At 53.2% G+C, this 26,430-nt stretch overlaps 1 protein-coding gene across 3 annotated transcripts in view; it reads right to left on the bottom strand.

Moving 5' to 3' along the window:
* Nucleotides 1–26,430, bottom strand: part of KCNH1 (potassium voltage-gated channel subfamily H member 1) — a 283,459-nt gene that overhangs the window by 30,039 nt on the left and 226,990 nt on the right. For 2 of the 3 annotated variants that reach the window (XM_084865530.1, XM_084865531.1), the window contains exon 11: nucleotides 1,881–7,887. In XM_084865530.1, the coding sequence (XP_084721656.1) occupies nucleotides 7,033–7,887 (855 nt within the window). In that variant the 3' untranslated portion in view covers nucleotides 1,881–7,032. Of the gene's footprint in view, nucleotides 1–1,880; nucleotides 7,888–26,430 lie in introns of those variants that run through there. The other variant, XR_014793300.1, reaches the window with a different exon arrangement.

Below are 26,430 nucleotides of genomic sequence, written 5' to 3'. Positions count from 1 at the left end.
ACTTCAGGCATTGGCTGGGAAACAGCTAGACGAGGCTTCAAGGTCACCCCAGGACCCTTTGACCCCAACCTCACAAAAGCCAGTGCGTTCCAAGCATGATTGCCAAGACCATCCCCAAGGAGGCAAGCAAGACATCTGAAGGACAGCCAGATTGTAAATCATTTTGAATAATTCTTGCGGCCACACAAGAGACTTAAAAGTATCGTATTATTTCTTCAGATTAATTTGCTTGATGTGATAGCAGAAAAAAAACACCTTATTCTCTTCAAGACTGAAGACCTAAAAAAAAATCAATCATGATTTTATAATGATCTATATGCTGGGAGAATAGTAATTTAGTGGGAGGGGTTCCCCTGCAGAAATTGATACTGTTCACTTGCTTACTTAACACAATGACTAAGAGAAATGAACCATAATGTAAGGAGCTTGTTTTCTGGCAAATGGATCTATTCTTTGGGGCCACTACTGACAAGCAGCTTATCTTAAGGGTGGGCCTCTCTCAGCATGCCAAGAAACCTTGCTGAGGCCTTTTTAAAAATATGTTTTTATTAATTTTTAGAGAGAGGGGGATAGAGAGATGAAAATATCGATGAGAGAGAAACATTGATTGGCTGCCTCTTGCATGCCCCACACTGAGGATGAGCTGCAACCTGAGCCTGCGCCCTGACCAGGAATCAAACCAGTGACCTCTTGGCTCATGGGTCGATGCTCAGCCACTGAGCCACACTGTCCAGGTTCTGGGGCCTTTCTTTTGACTAATTATAAAAATCATATTCACGGAGATTATTTTTCTCCATCGAGGACAGTTAGCTAAAGAATGTAAAGCTTTATTAGGGGAGATCTTTGGCATGAATACCAATCATTTGAAATGTCGAAGTGAACAGTTGTGAAGGGGCTTTTAAATTATTTTTATTATGTTTTTGCAATTAAGTGACAGGGCGAAGGGAAGAATGTCATTAAAAATACCGGATTCATTCTGCAGGTCACAGAGGGCTCACCCCTGAAGCTGTACTGTCTGTGGACAGGAAGGCGCCCCTGTTGAAATGTGGTCCATTGGTGTTAGGGAGGAACTCGGGTTGGCAGTTTTGTGGAGAATCTTGCCCTGAGCAGGAAGCCATACCTATTAAAACAGAGCGGAACAGCAACAGTGCTGGGGAGAAGTAATTTAGGGCTTAGCAGTCCTCTACCCTCGTAGCATCCGAGAACATCAGTGAATTAAAGCACAGATCAAGCTCATTCTATCAGCCTGTCCACACCAAATCATTCTGAAAAGATTTAGGTGTGGTATCTTTTTACACTGTATATTTAAAAGTCAGGACAGCATTCATATATCGTATACAAATTTCAATCCAAATTGTTCAAAGTAAAAAAGTACATTTCTCTGTGGAGTCAGTTTCAAATAAGTGTTAAGCCCGTGTGTTGTGCCGTCACTTCCCAGTGACGCAGGCTTTGAAGACATCTCTGTAACTGATAGAACAGACACAGCTCTACTTCAAGGTCATATTGCACAGCCCCTTAACAACTGTTCACTTAGACACATAATTTTAGTGCCTCTAGATTTTTTTAAAAAAAATCCTCATCCAAGGGTATTTTTTCCCCCATGGTTTTTTAGAGCAAGTGGAAGGGAGAGGGAGAGACAGAGAGAAACATCGATGTGAGAGAGACACATCGATTGGTTGCCTCTCACACACACCGGGTATGAAGCCTCTAACCACTGAGCAACCTGGCTAGGACTCTAGAATTTTAGTTCTCTAAAATCCACAATTGTAGGTGCCTCCAAATTAGAGCTTCCCACGCTCTCAAAAAGGAATAGGAAGTATCATTTTTGTTCTGTCATTTTAGGTAAGAACACCCAATTGAAATTATATAAGGAAAGGCAAAAGTGTCATGTATAAAATAGTTTATTACCATAATAAATAAAATTAAACATTTTTTTTTTTTTTTACAAATATCATTTGTGCTTGTTTAAAAATGTTGAGAAGGGAATATCATCAATGGAGGGACCCAAATGATCCCCTTCACATTCCCAAGTTGCAGACAGACAAGGGAGTTCCTGGCAGCGGCCTCCATCTGCCACGGAAATAGTATCGGCTCATTTGCACTCGTGTTTATTCATGCTCATTTGGACAAAGTGACCGATGCCAAGGAAAAAGAAAACCCGATGAAGGATTTGGCAGGACTCGATGGAAAGAGTGTTAATATAAGGAGAAGCCCCGGGATGACAAACGGCCCATGAGTAGGTGTCCTTGCCATGTAGGCAGAATGTCGGATGGGGACAGTCCAACTGATGCAGAAACACAGCGTCTGAATATTAAGTGAATACATTCATTGGGGGCATTTGAATCTTAACACAAAGGTAGTTCATGTCCTGATAACAAGATCCGTGAGCTTCTCGTTGTACAACGAATGGATCCAGAAGTCGCAGAGGAAGAGACGATGGCTCTGGGAAGAGTTTGATGGCGGGCCAGGAGGGCCTCCACCGGTCCGGCACCTGCAGGTTATTCAAGTCCAGTTCTAGAGGTTCCAGAATGAGTCTGAGAAGCTCGCGTGAAGAAGTTTCACGGGAAACTAAGCTTCAGGCAAATTCACATTGAACTCCGGGGGATGGACAGGAGAACTTCTTCACACGAATATCTTGGTTCTCCAGAAAAATGGTGATTTCTCTGACGGCTGCCGCTGGGAGGACACTGAAACCCCCTCCCGTCGGAGGGCACAAGAGCTGGTGAAGGTAATTTTCACGGAAGCGAGCGAGAGGACAGTATAGTGATTTACACAGAAGAGAGGCTGTCTGGGGACCAGTGGGCCCTCAGTGAGCCTCCTGTTTAAGCAATGCTATGTGAGGGGGGCGAGAGGGGAAGGAGTGTTGGCAGCTCCAGTAGAGCTGGAGTTCCATTCAAGGTTCTTAAGGCTAAACGTCTTTATTGCACTTCATCAAATGCACTTCAGTTTGCATCTCCACCAGGACACCCAGGATCTCCCAGAAGGTGCACAAGGGGAGGCATTCCTAAAGCATTCAGGCAGTCCCCACACAGACCTGGACAGATGGCTGACAGTTGGCTTTGTCGACCTGAATAAAGAGGCAAGCTCAAAACTACCAAAGAAGGTGAGCTCTCAGCAATGGCCGAGGAACTGCCATTTAGGACTTGCCTGTCGTTTGCTACAGTTTGCTTGTCCCAAATAGCAATTCCTGTTATTCCCAAATTCATCTTTTTTTTGTTGTTGTTGACAATTTTGAGCTTGTCTGTTTATTTAGGTCACATTCCTTGGTGTCAGAAGTGGGACCCAAAAGAAATGACCTGCAAGGGTCTGTGAGCCTCTCTGTGCTCAGAGCTTCCGTGAGTCGCCTTCACTTCCGGTTCGGGCGGGGAGTCCCCTCTGGGATTCTGAGCTCCCTCTCCCACTTTCTTCAGAACCTGTTTAAATGCTTCCTTCTTTCGGTCTCAGCGGTCATTCTATTCGTTTGTTTTCTTGTTAGAAGTGCACTAGAATTTTGGTATAATTACTTTGGACTTCTCGAGAGCAAAAATTAAAAATACCAATGGTCATGGGTCCAGCAACTAGATCTTACCAGAGTTCTCACCACCTCCTTGCGAGAGTTTTGGTCTCGGGAGCAAGAGACTCAGAGAGAGGATACATTGGTCACAGAAAGGCCAGACGGACATCAGGTTGCCTGCCAACAGCCAGGGAAATTTCTGTGAAACCAGGGACACCTGGGCCTGAGTGGAACAACTAGGGCAAAAGTTGTTCTCTAGGAGAACAAAACACAAAGCGTATCCGTGAAAGGCACACAGTCCTAGTAAAACAGAACAGCTCCCAACCTGGAGGCGCCCCCTTCAGACTATTTAGGAATATTTCTTTTGCTCTCAGGAATCTCTCTGAGAAATGGGAGCCCCAGCCTCTGAATGCCCTAAGGATGGCTCTCCCTCAGGGACCCCCGCTGGCTTTATGATAAACGTTAGTTTTGATTCATGTGCATTTTTTTTTTTTTTTTTTTTTTTTACTAAATGAAGCGACCTTACTGAAGATTATTTAGCACTTCAGTGGCCATTATGCAGAACTCTCAATCTCCCCAAACGTTTCACAGGACTAGATTAGAAGATCATGGCAAAGAACTAAAGGCTCTGAAAGGGAAAGAGGCTTTAATTGGTACTTAGAGGCTTCTACACAGATGCAGGCCTCTTTACAAATACCATTTCTAAGTTAACTTCAGCTACGAAATGCCTGAAAGATTTAAATGCCACCGAGGCCTCTTACCTGGCAGCACCCGCTGTGGCTGCCCCTAACTCTGTTGCTCCACCTGCTCTAGATCTGCCTTTGCCCTCTTCCAGCCCCTTCCTTTAGCAGAACGCTCCTCTCCTCCTGTGCTAAAACCTTACCCACGAACCCTCTTAAAACCCTCCCTCTTTCCAGGCCTTCGGAGGGTCATGGCCTGGATTACTGGGGGAGGTTCAGTCAGTGGGACGTGAGGCTCGCCGTCCTTGCTGGAAACCCAGAGCGGTGTTCAGACTAGCGCAGGTGATTAGCACAAAGCGGCCTCCGACCAAGCGCATGTCATAAAAATGAAAGAGAAGGTTTGGCTCATTTAAAAAATTCGCCCCCTCCTCCACCCCCCGAAAAGAATTACAGCAAAATCCCTAGAACGCTTACATGGAGAACAAAAGCATAGACAGACACGTGGTGCTCTCACTGGCACGTGCCGTGGGCCCTGTGACCTCAAGGTGAACAGGCCTGGCCTTCCAGTCAAGCCCAGTTTGAGTCCTAAGGGTCAATGCCAGGAGTACATTCATGAAGCTTTATTTTCCCCCAAACAAGTCTGGGCCTCAGAGCCTCAGACCCAGATGGGGAGTCATTTCTGAATAGACACTGTGCCCCTCAGGCGGAGATGATGGGAGGCAGAAGGGCTGGGCGGGAGCCTGGGGCTGAGGCAGGTGCTTCTGAAGCCGGATGCTAGTGATCAGGGCCCGGGCCTGCGTTAGTTGGGGCGGGCCTGAACCTTTGGAAGCAGGTGAGGAGCATGTTTAAGGAAAGGCAAGCCAGAACGTTTCTGGGGAAGCTGACATGGGATTCTGACTAGTTTACAGCCTCTGCCCCAAGGAATCATGGGCAGCTTCTCAAAGAAGCTGAGAGCCGGTGGCTTTACCCTGGATCACAAACCATCATGACTTGGCCTCAGGAAATCTCACTGCGTCTTCCCTCTAGGCTTCCATCTGAGGCTCAATCTAGTAACTTCTCAGCCTCAGGAAGCCTGGGGCCACCCCTGTAAGTCTCACGTGAGAGTGCGGGACCCCTGGGGAAGGTCCCTGGCCTTGACCTCCAGACTTGGCTCCCAGGGCTGTCTGTGCCAACCCTGGGAGCCAGGAGAGGACAGCCCCACTCTGCCCAGACGACTGAGGGCCAAAACCTGGGTGGCGCCACGGCCACTGACACTCTGGTAGGGCAGGTCCTGACCTGTCAGGGTCCCCTCAGTCCCAGGGAAATCAGCACTGCGGTCCAGGTTCTCTGCAGCAAGGCAGTGCTAGGAGGGTTGCTGCAGTGTAGCGGGTGCAGAAGGCCAGGGCCCTGGAACTCCATGCTGTCCTTCACAGGCCAGAGCACCTGCATGCTGACCTCACTCTCCCAGAGCTGAACTGCCAACCTTGCTTGTCAGTTTTTAAAGGTCCTGGTTCCTCTCTGCAGGGCAAACACCTGGGCGAGCCCCACTTGGCTTGGGAGGGAACTCTTCTCTTTCCTCTCCCAGACACCGATGACAGCAGCCCAAGCACAGGCATGACCTCCCCCCAGGCCATAGGATCTTGGTTGGCCCACAGGCGGCCCCATGATGATCGTTCTGAGCTCGGACCTTCCCTACAGACCCTATGGCTCCATGGACACCTCTCTCCTTCACCTCACAGAGACTTATGGGAAACCCACTACGCCATTCTCTTTTCCCAGCCTGGGAGCAAGGACTGCCATGGCCCTGCTGTCTTTTCAGAGTTCCTCTTGAAGTCTTGCTAACTCCAGTAGGAGGTAAAGAGAGTAGCTTTAAAATAAGGCCAAGCCTGGCTCCTACGTGCCCTCTCATGACCCCGCGCAGCGGACAAAACCCAGACTTCTGAAGGGCAATCCAAATGAAAATTACAACAGAAACACAGCACTTGCTACAATCATTTTTTTCTGAGGTTATGTGTGTCTGCTTGGCTAACGAAGCAACTCTGGCCTCATCACCCTTCCTGCTGATGTCCCGTACCCTGAGGAATGCCACAGGAGCGCGTGGGGAGACGGGGAGAAGGACAAGAAGCAAAGGGGCCTGGTGATGAGGCCAGTGGCATGAAGCAAGGCCACAATTCATCTGGGGCCTCCAGAGTGTCCCCCTCCCCCACTCTGAACATCCTGAGGAGCCAGCTGCTGAGAACCCCTGGATCCAAGGCCCCTCTCCAGCTCTTACGCTTCGTCCGCCTCTTTGGAGGAAGCAGCCCGAGGAGTCCCAGCTCTGTGGCCATGGGATGCACCCACAGCGCCTTAGCTGCTTTTTGGCCTTAACCACTAGAGACAGAAAAACTCCCCTTGTCCCTAGCTCATTACAAACGACGACTGTAGGAAAATATACGGTGATGCCGGACACAGGCTGCACAAGGACAGGGGATGCTGGGAAATCCTGTGCCCACCACAGTCTTTGGGAACTGGGAGGAGGAGCAGGCCGACGTGAGGGATTCTCAGTGCTCCCCCACCAACGTCCAAACGGCTGCTGCTCTTCCCTGGTCGTTTTCACCTTTTACTAATATCACGGCAGTAAAAAAATTAAAAATGAAGGAAAAAACCCTTTAGACCGCATGCCCCCTCTTCCGAAATTGTGCACAGACAGTTGCGATGCACACGCCCCGCCCCACACCTCTGACCGAAGGAGAGCGGGTGCCTAAGCAACGGGTCCCACTTTGGCTTTCTGTCAGGAGGAGCCTGCTCCGAGAGTTGTTGCTCATGTAGGTGTGCATGGTGGGGTGTCGCCTAGGGCAGGGGGGTCGGTTTTGGTCTCTTGACTGTTTATGAACAGACCTCTCAGCTAGCGCCGAAAATGTCTCTCCCCGATTCCGGGGAGTGGGGCCCGGATATTTCAAACAGCTCCTGGGGGGACTGGGAGGACCTTCTGGAAGCTAATATCCTGAGTATCTCGGCCAGCTGCGTCTCGATGTGGGCCATCTTGGTGTGCAGGGCCTTGATGTCCTCCTTCAGCTCCAGCTTGGCCTCCAGGATGCTGGCCTGCAGCGTCTGCTCGGGGATGGGGTAGAAGGAGTGCTTGACCTCGGCCAGGATGGGGCTGCGGTCCTGGGGGCTCCTGGCCTCGCCCACGTTGTCCAGGCGCAGGTCGCTCTTGGTGATGCCGCTGTCACACGAGTCCGTCTTCTTGAGCGTGGCCTCCCCGGCCACCTTGGTCCTCTCGGGGAGCGTCTCCATGGACTCGGCCTTGGACACCTTGTTCCAGTCCTCGCCCTTCCCGCAGGCATCGCGGAAGCGGGCCCAGCCCTTGCGCTTGGCACAGTCGCCGGCCTTGGCGCCCGGGCACTCGGACCCCGGCGCGTGCAGCTTGGCGAGGTCCGGCGCCCCAGGCCCCGGCGGGCAGGCCTGGAGGGACACGGGCGTGGCGGGGCTCTCGCGCACCGTGACCACGCTGGCCTTCACCAGGCTGTGGTTGGCCGAGGCGTGCTCCACCAGGACGCTGCCCTTCTCCACGTCCAGGTCGTCCAGGTCCCGGCCCCCCCTCTCGGCCGCCAGCCGGGCCTCCTTCTGCTGCCGGAACCTCTGGAAGAGTCTCCGGACAGGGTGGTCCGGGGGCAGGATTAGGGGGGCCTCGTTCTTCCTCTTCATGCGCTCCTCCTCTTCCCGCTTCACGTCGCTGATCTTCCGGAACACGATCTGGGGAGAGACAAAAGGACACGCATGTTGATGGGCCACGTGGTCCCTGTGCGGGTCACAGCTCTGGCTGCCAGCCTGCCCCCACGGGCAAGGCTCCCAGCCCCTCACAGCCCTGCTAAGGACTTCTGGGCTTTGGTTGGTGACCACCTTCACTTGCCCTTTCCTAAACTCTTGGCTTCCCAACAGCAAGAAATGGATTCTTACTGTATCATCTACAAGAGGGGTTCTGATCTTTGTAAGCCGCAATTCCCAAACAAGATGCCAGCTGTTTACATCTTTATCCTATCACCTCTGAAAGCTCCCTAGGGGCCTAGCACAGTACTTTGCATATCACATCCTATTTTTTACTTAAAATACACACACACACACACACACACACACTGAGTGGCCAGATTATTATGATCTCTGAATGCACAATAATCTGGCCACTCAGTGTATATCCTATATAATAAAAGGCTAAGATGAAAATTGTCCCCTGGACCAGGAATTCGACCAGCAGGCAGGCCGGCCAACCGCCCCTGTCCCCTTCCCCTGGCCAGGGGAATTCATGCACCACGCCTCTCATACACACACACACTGAGTGACCAGATTATTATGCATTCAGAGATCATAATCTGGCCAGTATGTGTGTATGTGTGTGTGTGTGTGTGTGTGTGTATGAGAGGAGGGTACCAAGCTTGGGGCAGCCACATGTACCTCCATTTCAGATTCTTGTTAAGAGGCAGCATTTTGCCTATTTGTCTTTTCCTTAGACAGTAGCTCCCTGAAAGTGAGCACAATGCTTTATTCTCCAGTGTGTGTGTGTGTGTGTGTGTGTGTGTGTGTGTGTTTCACCTTCTCTACCCTAAGAGAGAACAAAAGAGGCAATCCCTGTTCTGTTTCCAGAACTTGGAAAATACCTGGTAACTAGGGGGCGCTTTGTAAATATTTTTGGAATGAATGAATGAATGAATGAATGAACAACAGATAAATATGAGCTAACGAATCAATGGGAGAATGTCTTCTGCCTGGAAAAATGAAATCACAGAGCTCATTAATGTTATAAGAGGAAGGGATTGGTTCAAACACAGTCCTCTTACCCACTCTCAACATCAAAGGACAGGGGCAGCCTTGAGACGAAATGAGATGCCTTAAGGCTAAAGAAAAGGAAGCACTTCTTCAAATACTGAGGAGTCAACACAAAACTTATCACAGGAGGTTGTACAGCAGAGCATCCCGCAGGCTAACAGAGGCTTATTGTGCATCCACGGTGGACACGTGGCTCCTCCTTGAGGAGTTGGATGTGTTCAGCCAAACGCCCCCCAGGTCATCCACCTGTGGCGTGTCATCAGCGGAGGCAGCTCAGCACTCACCGGCTACAGTCTCCTCGGATCTATGCTGATCCTCTGAAGTCTCTTGGCTTTTCCCAAAGTGTCTGCCCTCGCTCATCCCGGGAGCCCGAGGCAGCCCCACCTGAACATCACCGGCTCCTCCGATGCGCAGGTGAACCAGGAAAGGGCTGCCTGCAATTCCAGAAGGCCTTTGAGCATAAAACCAGCAGCCCTACAGACACAGAGCCGATGTGGTCTGACGGCTTTGCTTATCTGGGGTCTAGGTCTCTGCTTGCTAACTTCAGCCGCTGTTTTGGAGAAGTTGGTCATGGACTCTCTTCTCAGAGGCAGCCATGACCAGACATGTGGCCGAGTACTTCAGATCCAAGTGGGCAGGAGTGGCCATGTGACTCACGAGTCTCTGCTGCCACAGCAGCTCTCCTCTGCTCTGAATGCTCCTCAGCTCCTACAGCAGCAGCGTGCCCTGCAAATGATGGGCAAGACCCCAAGCCCAGGATGCCCTCTGCTCTGCACAGGCTCTAGCAGGAGGCCTGGGGAAGTCTGTCTTGCTTGTCTAAGTATTCCGTGAAATTTTAACAGGTGCCATGAAGGTGGAAAGTTTCTAAATGAAATGAATTTGAGCCACACGACAATGTTAAATTTGCTGATTCACGGTAGGACTTCTTAGAGCCTAAACGTGCTAGTGAGCCTTACGAATGCCAGAGACAATATCCCAGGCAGCATTTCTGAAATTCTTTCCTCCAGATGCTCTCTTTGGAAGGGTAGTGTCCCTCAGACCCCCCTCTGCCTAACACTGAAATTACATCAATGTGTGTGTGTGTGTGGGGGGGTAAGGCGCCCTCTCTATTTGTGCAGAGTCTTAATGTATGGGAAGGCTGTTTCCATGCTTCAGCTAAATGGTGCCTATCTCGACCCCCTAATGCAGAGCCCCTGGAGCTTGGGGTCTGGAGTATCCGTTGCAGATTCACTGCCCCCTGGTGGATGGAAATGGATCAATTCAAACACTAAGACATGATGGATGAAGCTGTCGGATCACCTCTCCTGCCCCTCACTGGCTCTGTGTGCTGTCTGTGCTGAGTAATTTTAGGTCCTGAAATAACTCCCTTCAATATCGTCTTTCACCCCATTCCTTCAACAGGACTGCTACGTCACCCTCAGGATTCAGCTTAGGAGTCACTACTCCAACAAGCTTCCCTGCCTCTCCCTGGCCCCGGTCAGAAGGCCTTCCTCGTGGTACCAAGCTTGGGCAGCCACATGCACCTCCATCGCAGATTCTTGTTAAGAGGCAGCATTTTGTCTATTTGTCTTTTCCTTAGGCAGTAGCGCCCTGAAAGTGGGCTATGCATTATTCTCCAGTGTGTGTGTGTGTGTGTGTGTGTGTGTGTGTGTGTGTGAGAGAGAGAGAGAGAGAGAGAGAGAGAGAGAGAGAGAGAGAGAGATTTTCAGTATCGGCTTGGTACATACCATGCTCCCTGAAAGTGGGCTATGCGTTATTCTCCAGTGTGTGTGTGTGTGTGTGTGTGTGTGTGTGAGAGAGAGAGAGAGAGAGAGAGAGAGAGAGAGAGAGAGATTTTCAGTATCGACCTGGTACATACCATGCTCAATCAGTGGCCAATGAATCAATGAATGCATCAGTGAATAAATTATGGCCAACCCCGTTTGTGAGGCCCATGCTAGGGTGAAAAAGGTGATGTGTATGTCCCTAGCATGCACGCGCGCGCACACACGTCTATTTCTGATATTTGTGGTCTGGTAGAGAGAGAAAAAGATTACAGGTCGCTTTCTCAGTGCACAACACAGAAGCTCCTGAAGAGTAATGAATAAATAAAATCCTGGGGGACTTCCATCTTCCCTCCTCTTTAAATCAGACTGACCTAGTACTGATTTCATCGTCCCTGCCTGACCAATTTTTATTTTTTCAATCTCTTACATGAGCCCAGCGAGCTGATATTTAGGGGAGCCCTGAGATGAAGGTTTTTGCCAGGTGCCTCGAAGGTGAGACATTTCAAAATGAAATTAATTTGAGCCACACAAAGGCCGGGCCCCGAGCAAGCGCCTTCACAGCCACCCTCACCAGCCGGACAGCCTCGTCCCCACACTGCCATCAGAGCAGCGCCGGGTTTTCCTGTTTAATGTATTGGGCTTCGTTGTAAGATTTCACTCTGGGAAAGGATTCCTTAGTCCAAAAACACCACTGGATGAGATCACCTCTTTGAGAATGCACAACTCATGATTATAAAAGCCCAGTACTTTTTATTGTGCTTTACAGCTTATTCCATATACCCAAGTGCATTATCTCATTCAAGCCAAAATTCCAGGGCGGGGTGCCGGGGTCCCCTCCCACAGTTTGACTGTTGAGGACACTGGGGCTTAGCTGGTAGAGTGACCTGCTGAAGGTCACAGCCTGGATAGAAACAGAACTCCGGGGTGTGGATCAGGGCTCTTGCCTTGACATCACCTTTGTTCACATTGGCCATCTGTAGACAGGGGCCACAGCAACAGGGAGATGCAGGGTCTGTCTGAAGCTGTTCTTACCAGGGACCCCCCTAATCACCCCTGGGAAGGCCCAGCCTTGGAGACAGGCTGACGCGGGTCCCGACACCAGTGATGGGCTAAGCCCGACCTTCCTGGCCAGCCAGTGTCCTGCCAGCCCACAACAGGGCCTGACGTGCTGGGCGGGCGAGGCCCACACAGAATGCCAAACAGCTCGTGACTTACTGGAATGTGGGGAGACAGAGGATGCCCCAGGGCAGGGACGGCTGCTGTGCCTCCCTCATCCATCTTCGCGTCCGTCTGAGGGCTCACCATGCAACCACCCTGAGCCTGGGAGGCCTTGGATAAGGGGTGGTTAAGCTGAAATGAATCGACACCCCACCCCTCAAGCCGCAGGGCCTTCTGAGAAGCTATTTTCAGGTTTATTTGAGAAAGCGTTTCCATTCTGAGTCGTACCCAAAGTGGGCCTCAGCCCCTCTTTGAGCACACCAAAACGAAGCCTGGGGAACCGGAGTTCCTCGGGGCCATTGAGCACGAGGGCCCCGGCGGCTCCCGGAGGGAAAGACAGCTGTGGCGTGTGTGTGTGTGTGTGTGTGTGTGTGTGTGGACTGCCCAGAGACCCGAAGGCCCAGCAAATGGAGCCTGGTGCTTAAAAGAGGAAAACTGTATCTAATATGTGCAGAGTCGATTCTCAGTGACATGAGTAAAGGAGCAGAGGCTAAGGTCTGAACCATAGAAAACCGTAGATAAACTAAAAGGGGTTTAGCTTGGTTTTCATTGGACGCAGACACACAGCCCCACATGGAAACACACGGAGCAGGAGAAAGAACACGGGCTCAGAGAGGTCCCAACTCCGCCCCTGTGTGACCTTGGGCGAGTCACGCTCCTCTGCTGGACCCGATCAGCAGGTCTCAAGGTCTCAAACGTGGCTGCTCTTCAGAACCACCTGGGGAGGCTGCTGCCTACAGAGCGAGATGTTCCCTGGCGAGGTCAGGAATTGGCGTTGGGAACGAGCCCCCAGGTGATGCTGATGCAGGCAGCCTGACCTGGTCCGTGGACCAAGGCCTCAGAACCCTGGGTTGGCTGGTGTGAACACGAACCTCTGCCATCCATGTGTGCTCACTGTGAGAGGCCACAGGCTACCCGCCCCCTCCTCACTCCCTGCCTGGCTCAGCCCTCCTGGGTGCTGTCTGGGATTGGGGAGGGGAGAGAGGGAATGCCAGCGGGATGACCCCAATGAGTCCCTGGTCCCTAACGGGTGTCTGAAAGGGGACTGGCAAACTCTCAGCTTAAGTCCAAGGTTCTAGGGGCCCGGGGTGGGCAAGAGCTGGTGCAGTGACAGGCGGCATGAACACAAGCTCTGGAAATCAGACAGATTTGTTCCTCGAGCCTCCGTGTCTTGTCTACAAACGCAGATACCACTCCTGACTTCGTAAGCCTACCAGAAGGATTAAGCTGGATAACATCAGCAAGCCTTTAAGAAGAGCGCTTGACATTTAACAGTTGCTGAGTAAATGTAGTACGTATCATTCTTCAAGGGGTGACTTTTGAGATGATTCTGGAAGGATGAGCTGGAATGAGGTAGAAAAGGGAAGGTGCTCATGCGGGGAACAGCACAAGGAATGACGCCATGTGCCACGTGCCACAGAAAAGTGTCCCCGTGGTGGCGGTCCCGGTGGGGTGGGGGCACCGATGGGCCAGTCCCCGCTGTTAAATGGGTGATGGGTGCTACCTCACCCCTCCTGACAGCAGCCACCCAGGTGGACACAGTTACTGTCCTCATTTTCCAGATGAAGAAACTGCGGGGCTAAGGCTCTAACCCTGACCACCGGAGGCTCTGCCATGCCCAGGCGCTGAGCCCTCCTGCTAGGGAAAATGCCCTGGTTTCAGGGAAAAGGACAATTTCTCTCAGCACACATGTTGATAACCTCTAGCCCTGCCCCGCCACCCTCTCTGCTCGTTTCTCTCACTCCCTGTCCATCGGCATCTTCTCTAAAGAATTTAAGGACAGAACACTGAAGCAGAGAGATCTGGCCCAGGGCAAGAGAGAGGCCAAGAAGCAGAGACCCCTGAGCACTTTCGGAGGAACCGATACGCTAGGTACATTAGGCTGTGTGGCCCTTTAATTCCTCAGGCTGGGGCGTGACTTCAGGCGAGAGCCGGCCTCGATGGCCCAGGCAAGCAGGGGCTACAGCAGGTGAGCCGCTGGCATCTCACTTGGGCCATGCCTGTCGCTCTCCTTGCTTTGTGTTCCCTCTGCGTATCAGACTGAATCACTGAATCGTGAACACTAAAAGGCACGTCCAGTTGGACCCTCAAACGTGACCTTGTTTGGAATTGGGGTCTTTGCAAATGAAATTATTCTGCATTAAGGCGGGCCCTCCATCCAATGAGTGTCCTTATAAGGGACAGAAAAGAGAAGACAGGAAACACAGCAAAAGGTCACATGACGATGGAGGTGGCTTTCAGAGTTACGCAGCTACAAAACCAAGAAATGCTGAGGACTACAGGCAGCAACCGGGTGCAGGAGAGAGGCATGGAGCAGATCTTCTCCCGGAGCCTCCCGAGGAACAGACCCTACAGACGCCTTGGCTTCAGACGCGAGAGCGGGAGAGAGCGAGAAAGAGAGAGCGAGAGAGAGAAACTGTGTTGTTTAAGCCGCCCAACGTGCGGTAACTTGTGATGGCAGCTGCTGCTGGAGATTAGACTCAGTTTCCTTTACTGCTGCTGCTGCTTCCCATCCACTAAACCCTCCCAATGCCCTGCCTTCGCTGTGTCCTCACAGGGTCCTGCTTCCGTGCTCACCTGCTCCATGCAGCTGAGGTGCCAATGAGACCCGATGCCATGCCCACCCTGCTGTGCGCTGGCACAGACCCTGAAGACATTTCTTGATCTAAGTTTCAGTTGCCTCATCTGCAAAATTCCTACTTCCAGGCTTGCTGCAAGCCATGCAGTGAAATGACATATGAGGGAAGCCCCTCCCTCCCTTCACAGTCATAAATCAGCTGCTCTTCCCTCTGGCCCCAGCCACCTCCCACGCCGAGCATGACTACACCCACTCCCACTGTCCGAGCCAGCGCAGGCCCTCTCCCACCCAGGCCTTCCTCAGTTCGGCAGGAAAAGACAGGGCCAAATACAGAGCTGCGGACCTCCTTCATCAGAGGGCCTCGGGGGCTAGGACAGGGGCACCAGTAGTCAGCCTCCAACAGCCCCCCCTCCTGTCTCCGGGAGCTCTGCCCCCGGTGACTTCTGAAATCACAGCAACACTGCATCCGGGAAGGTAAGCAAGCGGAAGGATCCGTGGCACGCAGGACGCAAACCCACCAAACACTTCTCCGCGGGCATCCGGCTCCTTCCCTCACCCCCTTCAGAACTCTGCTCCCCATGCAGGGTGGGGGCTGTTCTCTCCCCCCGGGGCAGAGTCTTCTGAACCTCCCTTTGGCCTCCTGGCCTGAGGTGGAGAAACATGGAAAAGAGGGGAAAGGGCTGGGCTGGAGCAGCAGCAAAGGGAACCCGTGAGAGGAGGGAGAGCTAGGGTGGGCGCTGAAGGGTCAGCATCTGAGTCACTCTCCAGTGTTCCCTCCCTCCTTCCCTCCCGCATTTGAGCCTTCCGCCCAGAGAGCGGCCAACACTAACCACTTAACGGAGGACCAGACATTGGGCTCAGCACATTGTCCAGTCAGTCACTCCTCACAGCCACCCCGTGCGGTGACAGACGTCACCCACGCAGGTAAGCCTCGCCCTGGTGTCCTCTGGACTAGCATCTTTGCAGCTTTACTTCTCACCACTGAAAGGACAGTCACTCAAGATTTATCCATCCCGAACGTCTTCTGGCTGGCTGCATCGTCTTACATTTTTCTGGATTAAAGATTCTGATACAAAGCATGTATTTGCATAATTATAATCCCACCCTTAAAAATAGTTCTTTACCAAGCCTAACCGGTTTGGCTCAGTGGATAGAGCATCAGCCTGTGGACTGAAAGGTCCCAGGTTCGACTCCAGTCATGTACCTTGGTTGTGGGCACATCCCCAGTGGGGAGCGTGCGGGAGGCAGCTGATCGATGTTTCTAACTCTCCTCTCTATTCCTTCCTCTCTGTTAAGAATAAATAAAATATTTAACCAGAGCGCTGGCTCTGATGTCACCATCCTTGTCCTCTGAGATCGGTCCACCCTGTCGGTGGCGTGTGGCTGGGCTGCTGTGGCACCTCCCGGCCGCCAGGTCACACCATCCCATGCGCAAAGCCCCAGAGCAAATACCTCTTCCATCCCTGCAACTGCCTGGGTTTGGGAAGTGATGGCGATAACGATGCCACTGCTTGGATTTTTCTAGGGGTTGCCTCTCCCCAGTAAGTAATTTCCTGTTGATCTGTTAAAATCCACATTTCTCACAACCAGACGCTGAATCGGAGAGCCACCACATACACGAGTTTAAGCGGGAACTGGTTCACCGGAGTGCAGCCGCTTGGCTGCCAAGGGAGCCTGCCGGGCTGCACTCCCAGAGAAAGCGCCCCCGTCACCCACTCACATCCACACCGGACACATCCCACACCAGGATGGGAGGGACTGGGAGAATCTCAGCGCGAAGTCACGTCTCGCTGCTGTGCTAGGTCCCTGTGCCTTCTCGAGAGCTCGCAGCACAGCAGCCCTGCACGAAGTGTGGGCTCATCTGGAGAGCTAGTGCCTCTTCCCTTATTTCAGTTTTGGGATACAGGGAGGAAGCCTGTATCCCCCAGCAGGCCGGCCATGCAGAATTAAGGGTGGGGGTGGACAGTAGGAGGACTGGTCAGACAGGGCTCCTCGGAGGCCAAGGGCTCTTGCAGTGATCAGGGAGAGGGTCACGGGCTCTATGAGCTTTTCCTTTGGGGCCTTCACCTCCTTTCCTGGAGACACGGGGTGCACATGTGAGGGGGTGCACAGAGCGCTTCTTCCATTCTCTGCCCATGCTGTGCTCCTTTAGAGTGGGTGTCTGACCAGGAGCCGCACTGCTGCTCTGGACCAGGGCAGAGGTCTCGCTGTCCCTGCTAAGGCCTGGGCACCGTGCCCCACTCCAGAGTGTGCCTGGCCCAACACTGGCCACCGGGACTCAGGGCTGGACGCAGGAGGGGTGCACAGGTGTGAGCAGCCATGGGCTTCTTGGTGAGGTGAGCCCAGTGGTACGTAAGGCAGACTCAGTGGCTGTCTCTGCAAAGATGGCCGGAAGTGGAGAAGGCCGGGGCGCAGTCTGCCCTCTGCTTTATCACAGCATCCTCTCGGCACTGTACCCAGGCCTGTCACCTCACCTCTGTGAGCCTTTCCCCAGTCTCTCAGAAGGACTCCGATTTTGGATGAATCATGGCCCAGCTGTGGCCTTGGAGGAAGCCAGTGTGATGCACAGCTGCTGCCAGGCCAGGCCCCATGCTAAGCATCTCAAGCACAAGCCACAAAGAGCTAGCCTTCCTTCACAGTGGGGGACTCAGACTCAGAGCTGTCTGTGATCGGGGCCCAAGTCAGCTGACCCCCAAGCCCTGCCATCAGGGCCGGGGCCCCAAAGATCCAAGAGGGGACAGGCCTTGGGAAGAGCCCTGGGCAGGACTCGCACAGGCAGGGGGCTCTGCACGAGGCCTGGGCTGTGCAGTGAACACCTTTGAGGAGGAATGAGATCATGGGAAACTACAGCCAGTGCTAATCGCCCAGACCCAGGACTGCCTCCTGCCCCGGGACTGGGGCTAAGAAGCCATTCCCGTCCTCAGGACTGTTCACCCACCTCAGCGGCAGCCCCCTAAGGTTCTCTTGCCAAATGCAGACATAAGATGTGCTTATTTCAATCCCAGATGACGCCTTATTCCTAGAGAGCAAGCACAGTCCCTTGTCTCCCAAACTGCACGTTCACCCAAACTCCCATGCCGCCGCCACTCCCTGGCACAGAGGGAGGGGCGTGCCCTCCTCCTGGCCTGTGGTCCGCGCTGGGCTCGGGCACCAGCTCCTCTGAGAAGGGGCCTGGCTGTGCGATCTGCCAGAGGCCATCTTTCCCGAGGCCCTTCGCCTCGCCCCCACCAGCCACACCCCCACACGAGGCAAGCCAGTTTCCGGTAGAGTAACCCCCATCCATGCATCTGGGAAAGTGACATTTTAATTTTCAGGAAGCAGCTGATGCAGAATTAGGGGACTGGTGGTGCATATCAAGTGGCCGCATCCCTTCCTCCTCCTCCTCCTCCGTTCTGTATTTTTTCACACGCTATCCTTGCGAGCCCATGGCGCAGGGGCAGACCGACACACGGATGGCAGAAGTTGGTCCTGTACCCAGGACAGAACTCAGAAGGCCCATTTATCGAGCTGCGGGATCTAGCCAGCACTTTTTTAACGCTTCTGCCTCACAACTACAAACAACCTTTGGGCTTCTGAGTTGACCCAGAAGCTGAACGTCTGGACACTTTGTCCTTCCCATCCCGCGCCGATACTCAGCCCGCTGACTCCATGCGGGGTGCTGCTGTGCTCTTGGCCGGCATGGGGGAGCGAGGCAGGGGCAGCGTAAGCACTGCACACTGGTCCCCCGTCAGGTCTCAGCACCCACGGCTGGTGTCTCCCACAGCCTAACCCGTGGGGAACCCCCAGGAAGCCTACCAACTTCACCGGACCACAGAGAGACCACTGGAGACACTGCATGGAAAGTGCCTGACACCCATAGTACGCCCGTAGTCAATGCTGCCATTCATACTGCTAACCTGGATTTGATCCTGTATGTTTTCCCACTGGGGCTTCCATCAGAGATGAGATGAAATGCTGCCTTCCCAGCTGTCCTGTAAGACCTCTGCCAACAGAAACCACGCCTCATATTTCTGTATCCCCAGCAGCGCCCAGCACAGTGCAGGGCACATAGCATGTGATCACAACACCTGATTTGGAAGTACAGTAGCCCAGTCTTGGACTAAACCAGTGATCCCAGGCTTCTTAGTTTCTCATTTTGCTCTGGAGGCCCAGCCTCAAGGCAAGAGGGCATCCACAGACCGGCAGCTAACTGAACAGGAAGAATCCAGCTGGGCTGCATGGGGTCGGTGTTCAGGAATGGTGCCCCGGGACTGAAGGGCAGAGTGTACCCTGTCAGCAGCCAGCCCTGGGAGGAACGAGGCCCCTCACTCTGGGACTGCCCGTCACACCCAGCTGTCAGCACCAGGAAGCAGCACCCAAGCAGGGAGGGTGCCCTGGGCCAGGGCAGACACCACAGTGCCATCTCCTGGGTCAAGTGGGGGAAGCTTCTGGTGCCACCTGAGAGCCGGTCTCCAGGGCAGGGCCCTTCCTGCGCCTGCTGTGCCGCCTAAAGGAAGGGAGGGCCCAGGCGCTGCAGAATGCCTGGGGTCTCGGTAGGAGGGCGGGACTTCCTGGCCCTTTCAGAGCTTAGGTTATCACCCTCCTTTCTAGTAACAATCTCCCAGCCTCAAGGTTAGGGACCCCGGGAGCTGGCACAGCCTCTCCATAGACTCACTCCCCTTTCTCCCCCTTTGTTTCCCAGTGGCCAGCGGTTCCTCTGATCACAAAGGCAGAGGAGCTCAGGGAGGGATGCTGGAATCAGGGACCTCAGCCGGCCCTCGGTCCAGCCCTGTGTCTTCTAACCCATTCAATGCGAACGGCCATTACTCCTGGCATAACAGTGTCCGTTCCCTGTGTAGACGGAGACAGACTGGGAGAGCAAGGCCCGGCTCTTCCAACCCTCACCGCTACTCCCTTTATCGAAGGCCTGTTCTGTATTAATTGTCCAATAGTCAATTTTATACTGGTTACTGGTCAATTTTATGAAGCAGACTAAACACACACGGCTCCCTGCCTACCCACCTCCCCCAGCCCCTCTGCCAGGCCAGGTTGGGGATATTTAGAGGGCACCTGCTGAGAAGCACCAGAAACAAGACCTGCAGATTCGCCAGCAAAGAGGAAAGGTCAGCTCAGGCTCTCGGTACAACGCCCCTCCTCCTAAGCCTTCACACCTGACTCTCCTGCAGCTTCTCATCTGCTCCAGCCCAAGGAGCTGACAGAGAAGAATCACAGGCTCCTCAAGTCTCTTCCCCAGGGCCTCACCTTCATCTCAAGAAATGCACGAAGGTCTTGGGCCAGACAGACACAGTGAGCTTCCTGAGGTGTGGGACTTGGGGCTAACCAAGCGGCAGCCATCAGAGCATCAGGGACAGAGTTGAGGGGCAGGTGGCAGCTGGAGAGTTGAGTTAGAGTCCAACTTTTGCCAGAGGTGTCCCTGGGACCCTCGCCCTGACACAGACCCCATGTGACTGCAGTTCCCCTAAGAAATACAGCCAAGACCATGATGTGAATGCTCTGAAGAGATTATCGGAAAGTGCTCCGAAGACAGAGCTCAGAGCTCTCACCTCTGAGGCCTCCTGGTCTCCTGTCCTTGGCCATCCTCCCACTATAGTCCTAAGTCAGGGTCGCCCTTCCTGCCCGCTCTCATCCCCTTATGATCAGCCCTCCCTCCCTCCTGCTGGCCTCCCAGGCTCTCCTGGCCCTCTCCCCTATGTCTGGGCCTCCCAATTTCAATCGCAGTCTGTCCTACGCCATCGCCCCTGAATAATGCTCCCACAACCGTAATCGGCAGTGACAACACGGAACACTAAGAGCTGGTGTTGTGCCATCTCCTCTGCATATTGTATTTGATTCAATCCTTATAATAACCTCACAGTAGGTACTGTCACTGGCCCCATCTGACAGATGAAGAAACTGAGACTTGGAAAGTTAAGTGATGGAACTGAGATTCCGGTCTAAAGTGTTGGACTCCAGGGCCTGTCTCTTGCCAATTAATTCAATCCTTCTCGTCAATATTTTCATTCATCTTGAAATCGCCCCTTTCACCAAGCCCTCCAGACTCACTCAGCCTTCGCTGCCGAATTCGGATCCAGCACTCAGAGCTGGGGCTGGCGGGAGCATTCCCTGAGGTCACACTGTCACCCCTCCCCACCTACAGCCGCTGACTTGTTCAGGGGATACAAACACCTTTTAGTTTTTGCAGCAGAGCAGTGCAGAGTGGGAAGTACAATAGGCCCCAAGATACACAAAGCATTTGAAAATCAAAAAACATTTGGTTTAGCCCTTATTTGGGATTGTGTGAGCCATGGCTGGTGACGGAACCTGGGTGTCAGAAACCTAGCAATTTAACTAGCGCCGCACATAGCCGGGCTGAAAGGACCTCACGTAGCACCTTGTTCTACTTCTGTTACAGAGGAGGAAACTGAGGCCCAGGAGGGGCAGAGACGTCCTTCAGGCCTCGCTACCAGGAAACGGCATTCTGAACTGGGGTTCCCCCACCCCTGCTCTTCCAGGTCCCAGAACATGCTTCTCCTCAAGGAGCTGGGAGGGGGACACGTGTAATTGGCTAAGCCCGGTGGCTCATTTCCCCTGCCTGACCCTCGTTTCCCGTGAGGGAGCCGAAGCCCCGGGAGGTCCCTGGTTCCTGTTTCCTACGTTCCCGCCTCACATTTGACAAACATCTTCTGACCCCACCTTGTGTCAGGCACCACGTGGAAGGCAGGGCGAGAGGGAGAAAGCACAGGAAAGCAGCCGCTCTGGGGAGGGTGACATGGGTGCTGGGGCAGGTCGGGAGGGCACCCAAGTCAGCTCTCCATGTATTCATCTTTTAAAAATCCTCACCCGAGGATCCCTACCCCTGCCCCAATTGATTTCTAGAGAGAGTGGAAGGGATGGGGAGAGACAGAGAGACATAGACTAGTTGCCTGCCACGTGCACCCTAACCAGGGCCAGGGACCGAGCCTGCCACCGAGGTGCGTGCCCTCGACCAGAATCAAACCTGAGATGCTTCAGTCCACCAGCTGATGCTCTAACCCACATGTGTCAAACACAAGGCCCGCGGGCCAAATCCAGCCCGCCAGGCCTTGCAATGTGGCCCGCACCGCGCTGTCATCACTGCACTCCGCTGTCAGTTTATGACATTGTCAGTTTATGACTGTTCAGTAAACCATTCGGCCCGTAATTTAGGCTGGATTTTAGATTTTGGCCCCTTCTCTGATTGAGTTCGACACCCCTACCTAACCACTGAGCACCTGGCCAGGGCTCTCCATGCAATCTTGTGCTTGACCAACATCTGAGAGGAGTCTGGGAGGGGTGGGCGAGGGCAGCCACGCCCCAGAGGGGTGTCAGGTGATCAGTGCTGGGCAGGCGGCCCCAGCTCTGCAGGGGATGTCAGCGCAGACCTCGCTACGGGGAGTCGGCCTGTAACGAGGCCGGTGGGCATTTAACTCGACCCAGGCTCTGCCCCCAGAGGCCTGTTTCCATCAGGATCTGCTCAAGGACAGGCACAGCGCCAGCAATTACCGGCAGTGAGGCCCCGCCGGCTCTGTGCACGCCGCCTGGCAGGTTTTTACATGGTCACCGAGGTGGCTGCTGAGCCACGGTGTCGGCGGCAGAGCTGAGGTGTGCGTGTTGGGCCAGGAAGCCCGCAGGCCGCTCGGGAGGGAAATCGATGTTCTCGACTACGATGCTGCTTAATGCCCCGGCCCGGGGGCAGGCCACGGGCTCCAGACGTGGCCTGTCTGCGGGAGCATCTTCTAAAAGCCTCCCTGTGCTAACAAAGATGAAACCCCCACCGCCAGGCCGTTTCCTCCACTCGGGAGCCTCTAAAAGGCCTATTAGCGCATCCGGTCCGAGGGACAGAGCAAATAAAAGGGCCTCGCTGAGCTCCCGCGATGTTAAGTGAATCTGTTCACACAAACAGTCTCCACAGCTCCCACTGCGGTGTGCTCGAGCTACGGTGCAGCTGTGTGATTCAGGTGCGTGTCCAGACGGCACGGTGATGCAAACCCGGGCCCGACAGCTTGTAGCCCAGACACACAAACGCAGCGAGCATCCTGCCTGTGTGTGTGACGGCCCCTCTCTGCCTCGCTCTCCAGGCGGAGGACTGCATATGTGCCTCATGTCCTCCCTCCACCCCCAACCCAGAGCCGATATGCTGCCTCCACCGGTCTGCCCTCCCTTCCCCGGTGCCCACTTCCACTAGTCAAATCCTCCCTCTTCAGCAAAGGCCTGCGGAATGCCACCTCTTCCAGGAAGCCTTCCGTGAGCCTCCCAGCTGCCCAACCTTTTTCTGGACATAGCAGGATCTCCATTCTGCTCTAATAACAAACAATACTTTCTGGCATAAATTAGTCTTTTATGTAAATATCTGAGCTCCCCCACTAATTCATCAGCCCCCAGAGCAGTTGTTCTATTTGGAAACAGAGTAGTTGTGGATGTAATTAGTTAGGATGAGGCCATGTTGCAGTAGGGTGAGCCCCTAATCCAATGTGATAAAAAGGGGGAGCGGGCACAGGCACAGGTATGCATGCAGGAACAAAGCCATGTGAAGAAGGCAGAGTTCAGGGGTACACCGGAAGCCAAAGACACCAAAGAATCCCTCAAACCCCTGCCATAGCTCTCAGAAGGGCCCCACTATGCTGACACACTGACCTTGGACATCTAGTCTCTGGGACTGTGAGACAACACGTTTCTATTATTTCAGCAACCCTCTGGTACTTTGTTATGGCAGCCCTAGCAAATTAATACAGAAGTTTTGAAGTGGACCATTTGGTGAAGCTATTGGTTTAAAAAACATGTCTATAGCCCTGACCAGTTTGGCTCAGTGGATAGAGTGTCATCCTGCAGACTGAAAGGTCCCAGGTTCGATTCTGGTCAAGGGCATGTACCTTGGTTGTGGGCACATCCCCAGTGGGGGGTGTGCAGGAGGCAGCTGATCGATGTTTCTCTCTCATTGATGTTTCTGACTCTCTATCCCTCTCCCTTTCTCTCTATAAAATAAATCAACAAAATATATTTCAAAAAAACCACATGTCTACAGAAAGCCAGAAGTGGGTGGATGGATGGATGGATGGGTGGGTGGGTGGGTGGATGATGGATGGGTGGGTGGGTGGGTGGGTGTATGTATGTATGTATGCATGGATTAATGGAGGACAGATAGATCCAACTGCTGTGTAGATGCTGTGATTGGATATGTGCCTCATGTCCTCCCTCCACCCCCAACCCAGAGCCGATATGCTGCCTGGATTAATGGAGGACAGATAGATCCAACTGCTGTGTAGATGCTGTGATTGGCTCTCTCCCAGCCCAGCAGCCTTCCATTTGGGGCTGAAGAGAAGCTGTCTGAGTGGCTGAGTGTTGAGGAAACATCTGTCAAGGAGACAGTGGCATCTACACGCACGACTGCTATGTCAGTCAGTCCTGAGCCTGTGGCACAAATGCTCTTACCCCCTCATACAGATATGAGGTGAAGTCATTTGCCTGACCCCACAGGACTAGCAAGGGGCAGGGCTGGGATTCACAGGCAAGTCTCCTGGCCGCAAACACAGGCTCCTTTCCCTCCTGCTGTTTTGCACGACTCTGCCTCCAAGGCCTAGGAGGGCTCACACGTTTTCCCGCCACTCAGGGCGGGTGGCTTCTCCTGATTGTCCTAAACATTGATATTTCCCCCAACCTGCAGACCTGCACGACTGCTGCTGTGAGGAGCCAGCGGAAGAGAGGCCTTGTCCGGCCTGGGGTGCGGAGACACGGAGGCCACACAAGAGCTCCGGCTGCAGAGCGGCCTGTGGCCTGCCACGTCCGTCTCCGTGTGGCAGCGAGTGGCTGTGTGTGCCGTGCCTGGGGAGCAGCCCTTCACCCCTGAGCCTCAGTGGGAGGAGGCTAACACCCACCTCGCAGAATTGTATAACATAGGTGCTAGGAGGAAGTGAAGATTTTTAAGGAAACCTGGTTCCAGTTTGTGCTCGTTAAATCCCTTCCTGTTTTGTTTTTGGCCTTTGCCTCGCCTTGGGGGCCCCTCTGCTGCTTGCTCACCACGTGACTGTAAGCAGATTGCTGACCCCAAGAGTCAGTGATCTCGTCCGTGAAATGGGCCATTGAAGACAAAGCGCCATAACACATTTAAGGAGCTTGTCATATCCACACGAAAGGTTGGAATGAACATGTCTATTACAGAGATCAATACACAGGTGCAGAGTAACTCATGAATTATGGTCTCAGTTCATTCATTCATTCAAACATGTAGCTGGTGGCTTCTGTGCCCTAGGCATTGTGCTATGTGCTGATGACCCAGAGGACCGTGACCCTGTCCCTACTCCCTACTCTCAAAAAGACGGTAGGAAAAGCATCAGGGTTAGTAAAAGCAAAAAAATTAGTAAGGTCAGCCAGAACTTCTGGAGAGAAGAAAAGGATACAAAGTTGTGTGGGAAATAATGGGTGAGATGTGTGAGTGCAGGGGCGGGGGTGGGGGTGGGGGGTAGGGGGAAGGGACAATAAAGGAATTCTTTGCATTCCTTTGACTTCCCCCTCGCCAGGCCTCTAAAAAAAATGAGGTGATGTAAGAAAGTTTAAGAAGGTTTACAAACAGAATTTTATGAAGGCTGACATTGCACCGGCTTGTCCAAACCATGACACCTCCACCTTATAGCAATGACGTCGAAGTGAGAATAACCACACGCAATTGAACAGTAAGCAAGGTGGAGCCTGTCAAGGTCAGGTTAGCCTGGGAGCAGTCTGGAGAAGAATGTGGAAGGAACCGTGCCAAAGACAAAGAGTGAACGTCCTAAGGGATAGAATTTTAATACATCTAAACGGGCTAACTGGAACCTGCTTGCTCCAAAAAACTGGAAACAATAAAGATCTATTGTTTCCCTCCCAAACCCTGGCCAACAGAGGTGTGTGTGATAAATCATAGTGTCATCTCTGCATTGTCTCACCTGTTCCCTGCCTGGAGGGGCCCAGACCCAGGAGAAGGTGGCAGACCTCTCTCTCCGCCGGGGAGGGGGGTAATTCTCGCAGACTGCATGAAGAATATTCTCCCTGCTCCTCGCTGCTGTCCTCAGGGGGCAGCGGGAGGAGAACAGAGCCAACAAAAACTGCATGTCACGATATGAGGGCAACTAACCTCTGACACTGATGGCATCTCTTCCTTCTGCAGCTCCTTCCTTTCCAGATTTTGCAACCTATACATACCACTTCCCCGAGAGCACTGGCACTAGGAGGACCTTAAGAGACCCAAGTTCAACCTCCTCACTTTACTGCCAGGGACCAGTGACCCTGAGCGCAGTGCTGTGCACAGAAGCCCTGAGCAACCGGGAGCCACGGGGGAGACCCAGACCAGGCGACCGGCCTCTCCATGTGATGCCGAATTTGCACACACACTGGGTGCTTGCTGCTCGGTGACGGACAGCAGCTAAATGCAACCTGCATGACCCAGCCCTGCTGCCCTGGCTCCCAGCCACCCCAGCCTGATCCTCAGAGTGGTTTTTAATTCTCATCAAAATTCTTGAATGCAAGTGCTCTGCCTTACCACCGCAGCCACCTGCTGTATAAGCAACTAGGTGGTTTGGGTTAATAAAATGTTTAGATCTTATCAAATGCATTTTCTCTGGAGGTATTTTTGTATTGTTTTTAGAATAATGAGATCCCTGATAAGACTCCGGGACTTAACGAAAGACTGCACAGAGGTGGGTGGCTGGAATAAAATTGGGAATTGCTCTCATGGAGGCACTTAATTGCTCCCAGATAACAAGGTGCAGGGCAGGGCTCCGCCTCAGTCGCTCACTGCTTTTTTGAGACACTTCAGAAGCCAATTACCAGGCCTGAGCTGTCCTTTTCCCGCTGGCTCTGGTGTTCATATCCTTGTTTCTAAACGGTTTCACGGTCTGCCAAAAGGCGGCCTCTCTCCCACACATTCTCGCACTTCCCTCTACGCCC

Source organism: Pipistrellus hanaki, assembly GCF_964339955.1.
Source record: "Pipistrellus hanaki genome assembly, chromosome: 18".
NCBI lineage: Eukaryota > Metazoa > Chordata > Mammalia > Chiroptera > Vespertilionidae > Pipistrellus > Pipistrellus hanaki.
The sequence above is the reverse complement of the archived record's forward strand: the minus strand, read 5'-3'. Positions and strand labels throughout refer to the sequence as shown.